The sequence below is a fragment of the Macaca mulatta genome, chromosome 1 (genome assembly GCF_049350105.2).
Source record: "Macaca mulatta isolate MMU2019108-1 chromosome 1, T2T-MMU8v2.0, whole genome shotgun sequence".
Classification (NCBI taxonomy): domain Eukaryota; kingdom Metazoa; phylum Chordata; class Mammalia; order Primates; family Cercopithecidae; genus Macaca; species Macaca mulatta.
This window is the reverse complement of record NC_133406.1, coordinates 198,600,472-198,608,081: the sequence shown is the minus strand read 5'-3', so window position 1 is coordinate 198,608,081 and position 7,610 is coordinate 198,600,472. Positions and strand designations below refer to the sequence as shown.

At 51.1% G+C, this 7,610-nt stretch overlaps 1 protein-coding gene across 1 annotated transcript; it reads left to right on the top strand.

Moving 5' to 3' along the window:
- Positions 1 to 5,205: 5,205 nt before the first annotated feature.
- GUCA2B (guanylate cyclase activator 2B) lies at positions 5,206 to 7,610 on the top strand. Its single transcript, XM_001087987.4, has 3 exons — positions 5,206 to 5,365; positions 6,472 to 6,658; positions 7,325 to 7,610. The coding sequence occupies exons 1-3, from the start codon at positions 5,276 to 5,278 to the stop codon at positions 7,384 to 7,386; spliced, it is 339 nt and encodes a 112-aa protein (XP_001087987.1). The 5' UTR covers positions 5,206 to 5,275; the 3' UTR covers positions 7,387 to 7,610.

Genomic DNA, 7,610 nt, shown 5'->3' with positions numbered 1-7,610 from the left:
TCTGGCTTCAGAGAATCTCTAGAATCCAACCCTTTCTCATCATCTCTACTCCCGCCTCCCTATCCAAGTCACCAAACTGCCCTATGGGCAGTGGTTTGTCTGTTTTGTTAAGTACATATCCCATGGTAGCACATAATAGGCTATCAGTAAATCATTTTTTATTAAATGATCGAATGCCCTAGGGGCTTCTATGCACACAAAACACAAAAAAGCATTCTGTTTCTCAGTAAACAAGTGATTTCACAACTATGAAAGCAATAACAACATGCATTTTTTGAACACCTATCGCATGCCAGCAAGATGCTAGATGAGGTGATTAAGGCTCAGAGAAATAGAAAATGGCCCAAACATCTAGTCCTTGGTGGAACAGATATTTGCATCATATCCATTTATTCAACTCATCAAGTATTTGTTGAGCACTAATTATGCACCAGGTATTGCTTTGGGAGAATAAAACAGGCAAATTCTTTACTCTAATAGAAAGATGCAAGAAATGAGATGTATATATATGACAGGTGCTATGAAAAAGAAGGTAAGAGAATTAGGAGTGGTGGGGAAACTCTCTGAGGGAGGAGGATCAAGAAAGATCTCTGGGGAAGTGGCATTTGAGCAGAGACCTGAATGTGGAGAAGGGTGAAGAGCGAAGACCGAAAGGTAAATAATCTTGGTGTGGTTGGGGGACCTCAAGGAAGCTAGGGTGGCTGGAACCCAGAAAGTGAAGGGCAGAGTTTTTGGAGTTGAGGTCAAAGATAAAGATGGGATGCCAAATGGTCCTTGTAGGCAGAAGCCTTTGGATTTTCCTCTGAGTGAAGCAGAAAGCCACTAGTAGGTGTGAGCAGGGGAAAGACATGATGATCTGACTCAGAATTTAATAGGATTCCTCCGGCTGCTACATGGAGAAAGGCCTGGAGAAGGTCCAGGGAGATCTGTATGGATGCTTGCAATGGTTAATTTTCTGTGTCACCTTGGCCAGGTCATGATGCCCAGCTGTTTGATAAAACACCAGTCTAGATGTTGCTGTGAAAATAATTTTTATGTGATAAACATTAATAATCAGTAGACTTTGATTAAGCAGATGACCCTTCATAATGGTAGGTGGGCTTCTTATCCAATCAGTTGAAAGCCTTAAGAGTAAAGACCTTGGGAGGCCAAGGTACATGGATCACCTGAGGTCAGGTGTTCGAGACCAGCCTGGCTAACATGGCAAAGCCCCATCTCCACTAAAAATACAAAACTTAGCTGGGTGCGGTAGCAGGCACCTGTAATCCCAGCTACTCAGGAGGCTGAGGCAGGAGAATTGCTTAAACCCAGGAGGCAGAGGTTACAGTGAGCCGGGATTGTGCCACTACACTCCAGTATGGGTGACACAATGAGATTCCATCTCAAAAAGAAAAGAGTAAAGGCCTTCTTCAGGAAAAAACATTTTGCATCAACGACTGCAACATAAGAACTCTAAGTTTCTCACCTGTTAGCCTGCCCTGCAGATTTCAGAGTCAAGACTGCAATATCAAATCTAATCTGAATTTCCAGCCTGCCAAACCTCCCTACAGATTTCAGACTTACCAGCTCAACAATCACGTGAGCCAGTTCTTTAAAATAAATCTAGGTAGATGATACATAGATAGATCTATCCAATAAGATAAATGTACCAGCTATTGTTTTAGGAGAACAAAACAGACAAATTCTTTACTGTAATAGAATTTACATTCTAGGAGACAGAAAGATGCAAAAAATTAGATGGATATATATGACAGGTGCTACAAGAAAGCAAGTTAAAAGAGTTAGGAGTGATGGGAGAAGCTCTCTGAAGTAAGATTTTTTCAATGTGATTAACATTTATAATCAGTAGACTTTCTAATAAAAAATATATATCTTTATATAGGGTGTGTGTGTGTGTGTGTGTGTGTGTGTGTGTGTGTTCTGCTTATCTGGAGAACAAGGCTATTGCAATAACCCATTCAACCTGTGATGATAGCTTGAACCTTGATCATAGCAGTGCAGATGATGAGATATGGTTGGAATCTAGAAATATCTTGATGGTAGAGCCAACTGGATTTGCTAGTGAATTGAATTTGGCAAATAAAAAAGAGACATCATGGATGACTCCCAGATTTTTGACTTGAGCAACTGGGTGAATGGTAGTACTATCAACCGGTATGAGAGGCGCTGAGGAGGCTGGTAGATAAATGAGTTTGAGACTGAGAAGAAAGGCCAGGCTAGGGAGTAAACAGAGTGTTGATGGCATTAAAGTCCTTGACATGGGACAGATCACCAAGGGGGTGATTACAGACAGGAAGAAAGAGGTCCAAAGACAGGCTTGGTGCCCCCTGGGCACTCTAACACCTAGAGGTCTAGAACAGAAGGGAAAACCAAGGAAGGAAGCTGAGAATATGGAGCCAGTGAGGTCGGCAGAAAATGAGAAGAGTGTGTCCCAGGAGTCAACTGGTGAAAGCACTTTACCCCAAGAAAGATGGAGTGGTCAGCTCTGACTAATGCTGTGGGGAACTGAGCAGCTGGGGGCAGGGAGAGCCCTGGGCTCTGGGCACCATAGCAGTGGGCACTGAGAAGAGAGGCCAGGGTAGAGAGGGGAGCTGCCCAAATGCACACGGGTAAACTGTCACCCACCCCCCATCTGTGATTGAGTCTTCCACGCAGGGTGAACTCCAGGCTCTTGTGACAGTCACTTCCCACATCCATAAAGAAGGAAGTGCCCTGATAATACCACGTCAATGCACATGGGCTGGCCAGGGGCAGCGTCAAGGATTTGCGTCTGCGGCCAAGTTGGTTGTGATGGATGGTGGATCATTTAGAGAGAGATTGGGAGGAGGTGGGTTTGACAAATAAACTTGAGTCATGTTAGGCAGATAGGGAAGTCATACCTGGTTCCCAGGGAAGACCGACGCATGACAGGCCCTGGCTGGAGGAGCCACAGGGCGAGGAAAGGAAAGAGACCATGGCCAAGGGGCCCCCAGACCCGGCAGGCTTGTCCCATTGATGTAGGGGCCAAGGGGAATGAGTTTCCTCTCATGGAAAGACCATGGATTTAGGTATCAAGCCGCCTCATAACAACCTCAAACACTGGAGACTGGTCACATGATTTTTACAAATGAGAACCCGAGATCACAGAAGTCATCACTTGTCCAAGGTCCTACAGTTGGACAGACCCAGGTCTGGACAGAACAGCCCAGCATTGAGTTCAGCCTTTGCAAGTCAGAAAGCAGCACTGGTCCCACTGTAGATTGAGAGATGGGGCTTGTTGTGGGAGTTCCACAAGGAGACGCAGGGAAACCCCCCTTCATGACACATCTCCCGTAAGCCAGGGCACATGCTGGGGAAACGGCTGGTTTTGGGGAGAGTCACAGGCTCTCCTGGGACAGGTATCGTTCAGTTTTTCTTTACAACAACCACTATGAGGTCTTTTTAAAAATTATTATTACTATTTTCTCTACTTTACTGATGAAGAAATGGAGGCTCAGAGAAGCTAAGTAGTGTGCCAAAGATCACACAGCTGGTAAGTGCTGGCATTTGGGTTTGAACCCAGCTCTCCTTATCTCTAAGTCCTAGGTTCCTTTTTCTATAACACCACAGGCTGAGCAAAGGCAGGAATTCCAGGTAGAAAATCTGCTCACCCCTCTTGCTCCCACAGTGACAATAAACATGGCGCTTCGTTGGGCCTCAGGTTACTCATCTGTAAAATGGGAACAACCATTATGCCTATCCTTTAGGATTCAATGGGATTATGACTATAACATAGCTTTGTGCACAGTATTCAAGAAATGAGAGCTATTGTTCCCAGGTGGTTGTTTTCATTTTACAGATGAGAGCATGTAAGAGTCCCTTAACTTCCATATACTCTAAAGAGCAAAGGCTGAAGTCTGGATTCAAAGCAATACATAAGAAATTCCAAAGTTCACTTCAGCTTCTTCTTCATTTCAGTCTGAGATAAGAAAAAGGAAGATGGGCATTTCAGGCAGGTGGAATGAGTAGGCAAAGACATGAGATGGGATTAGACCTGTGTGAAAAGGGTTGGTATGGGGAAGCACAGTGACATCAGATTTTAGCCATTTTTGGGAGTGGCACCTTAAATGCCAAGGTGAGCTATCAGGGCTTCAATCCAACGTTCAGACTCAACATCAGGGGAGCTCGCCACATGCCAGAGTCTGTGCCTTGCAGAGTTGAGCCCTGGCACAGGCACTGTTTACAGCCGCCTGGTATGGCAGTGGTGATATCACCCTTAGAGACTTTGCCCTCTTCTCTCTGACCCAACCTTCAACCACTGGGGCAGTAGGTTATGCATTGCCTAGAAAGCAACTGTAAGATCAGGGGCTGCTACAGATGCATTACCCAGGAGACAAAGGCAACCTCAGGTGGGCCGGGGCCCTCGCGCACAGCAACCTTATGCGAGGGGTTGTATCATGCCCATTTGATGGAAGAGAAAACTGAGGTTCCATTAGAGTTGATGTGACTTATCCTAAATCACACAGCTGCAGTAGGACTAGGATTTGAACACGGATCAATCTGCCTCCAACACCACTGCTTTTTCCTCCATGCTGGATTAGGCTATCGGCTTCTGAAAGCACAGACAGGTGAGCTGGGTCAAACATGGCCCGACAGCACCCAGGCACAGGTGGGAGATGGCAGGCAGAGGCAGGTTCAAAACCTGGGGCCAGGACTGGTCTGAAGGATGGTCGTTAAATAGTGCTGAGGGGAGGGAGTGAGAGAGATGTGGGTCTTGGGGGAGTGGGGCCTTGAGAACCCTGAGATCAGCCATGTCTGCCCACTTTGCCCTGGACCAGCCTGTCTGTCTGTATCCTTCCCCCAGAGAAAGGACCATGGGCTGACCTGGGCCAAGGACACCTGGCTGGAGCCCCTTCACTGACATTAACTAGCTCTGTGACCTGGTGCAAGCCACGCTCCCTCCTGAGCCTCACTTTTCCTGTCTGTAAAATGGCCTCCCTATCATCACACTCACACAGGTATCTCGAGGAGTAAATGATGGTGTGCTCCAAGGCCCCCATGGAGAGCCCAGCACGTGGCAGGCGCTCAGTGTTCAAGCACTGTGTTCCCATAGACTCTGGGCTCCTGCCCTCCTAGCCCCCAACCCCCTTCCTGGGAACCAGCCCCAGCTTGTCAGAGAGCCAGCTAGCTGTCAACCCCACCCCAGCTGGCCAGTTAATGAGTGACCAGGACTCCGGAGCCTGGCCTATAAGGAGGTGCTAGGCAAGGACACAGATGGAAGACGGTGGACAGTGGCAGGGGGAACCCAGGGAGCGTGATGGGCTGCAGGGCTGTGTCAGGGCTCCTGCCAGGAGTGGCTGTGGTTCTCCTGCTGCTGCTGCAGAGCACACAGTCAGTCTACATCCAGGTGAGTCCCTTGGCTAGCGTGCCCCTTGCCTGAAGGGCCCCACAGTGGGAGGCTAAGCTGGAGAGGGTGTACTGGGAATTGACACCGGGGGAGCACAGGGCCCGGGGCTCAGCCCAACACCCATCACAGCTCTGGGACCAAGGCAGCTGGTGGGTGGAGGCAGCCAGACTTTGATGGCAGTGATGATGGCGATGACAACAGCAAACTGATTCAGCACTGCTCCCCTCAAAGGCCCGTGCTGGTCACAGAGGTCAGAGTGTGGAACAGGATGAGGCCCCTGCACGGGAGGAGCCCAGAAAGGGAAGGAGACCCCCTGTTATGCTCCCACAGTTCTCTATATGCACCCACATGTGGGTGGAGGGGGACAAGCTCCAGAACCATTTTCCGGGCAGGTAACCCTTGAGCTGGCATTGCAGGATGAACAGGAGGTTGCCAGGCACAGAGGATGGGGAAACTGTTCCAGGCCAGGCACAGCATGTACAAAGGCCTGATAGAAGACTGTTGGGGTTCCAGTGCCCTACCAGGGGGCATAGGAGACTGACAGGAGTCGTCGCAGCAGGGCCTGTCTGCCACGTCGCAGGGGATGCTGCTGGCCTCGCCCAGTGTAGCAGAGACGTCTGTGGCCTTGGTCTCCTTGGGGAGAACAAAGTGGGTCCCAGAGAGGGGTGCAGAAGACTTGGCCTCCCTAAGAGCCCTTGCCTTGGAGACCGGTCGCTTACAGCTGCCACCACTCTGCCATGTTAGCTCAGGCAGGTGCCCCGTTGGCAAGTATATCCTGGTGCCACGCCCACACGGGAGATGTCAGATGAGGGAGCTGAGGCTGAGTGGGGAACAGACAGGTAGCTGGTCAGTGGCAGAGGAGGGATTTGAACCAGGGCTTGCCTGTCTCTAAAGCCCATGCCTTGAACCACCATGTCCCACAGCCTCGCTGCTTGTTCCTTACACCTCCCACCCCGGCAGCTCTTTCCAGTGTGGCCCTGGACTTCCCATAGAGACAGGGAAGGCTCTGGAGGATCTGCAGGGTTCGAGCGACCCTGGGTCTCAGGGCAGTGCCTGCCCCTGGCCCAGGTCTTGATCTGCTCCTATCTCTTCTCCCCTCCCTGTAGTACCAAGGCTTCCGGGTCCAGCTGGAATCCATGAAGAAGCTGAGTGAACTGGAGGCACAGTGGGCACCCAGCCCCCGCCTGCAGACCCAGAGCCTCCTGCCCGTCGTGTGCCACCACCCTGCCCTGCCCCAGGACCTCCAGCCTGTCTGCGCCTCTCAGGAGGCTTCCAGCATCTTCAAGACCCTGAGTAAGTGCCCCCGCTCCCTGCAGAACCTCGCTCTGTCTCCTCCCACGCCCAGGCCCCTCCACCTGGGTTGTTTCTCATAAGCACCCAGCAGCTGTGGATGGGGAAATTCAAGTAACTCAGGACCCGTCCTGCTGGCTCCCAGGACTCCCCGGGTTAGGCACTGTGAGTCAGGCATGCCTGAAACCCGCTTCATCCCTAGTTCATGCCAGGCACAGATCCATCAACAGACAATGGCTGCATGGAGCAGAGAGGAGAGCTGGCTGACATCTGCGGTGGGACGGGGGTCTGAAAGGCTTCCAAAAGGAGGTGTCAGCCAACCTGAAACCCGAGGGATGGCGCAGAGCCGGGCAGGAGAATGTAGCAACCAGCTAGCACTTACTGAGCACCTACCGTGTGCTGGGACAAGTCGATCCTGCGTTATCTCCTCACAGTGACTCTGTCCATTTAGCAAATAAGAAATCTCAGGCACAGGCAGTGTGAACGGCTTGCCCAGTCGCCGCTAGGAAGGAGAGCATCTGGGACTTGAACCCAAGCCCTCACTCCACCTCTAGAGGTTCCTGCCCCCAGTCTGCAGAAGACGCCGCCCACTCCCAAGCAGATCTTTTCTGCTGCCTGGCCACAGAGGGCCCAGGCTCAGGTCAGCTGACCAGTTCTCTCCCTGCCCAGGGACCATCGCTAACGATGATTGTGAGCTGTGTGTGAACGTTGCATGTACCGGTTGCCTCTGAGATGGCCCTGAGTGCCCTGAGCCCACCGGGGACACCTCGCCCTTCAGCCCACCGCCTTGGCAGCCTCCCATCCCTGTCCATGCTCAAGATGGGTCCCTGGCCACCATGGTCATCACCACCATCCCAGGGCCTGAGCAGCTGGATCTGGTGCAAAGCAATCGGACACAGGGTTGGAGGGGCAGGCCCCTGAGGCAGCCCGGCTCCTGAATAAAGATTCTACAACA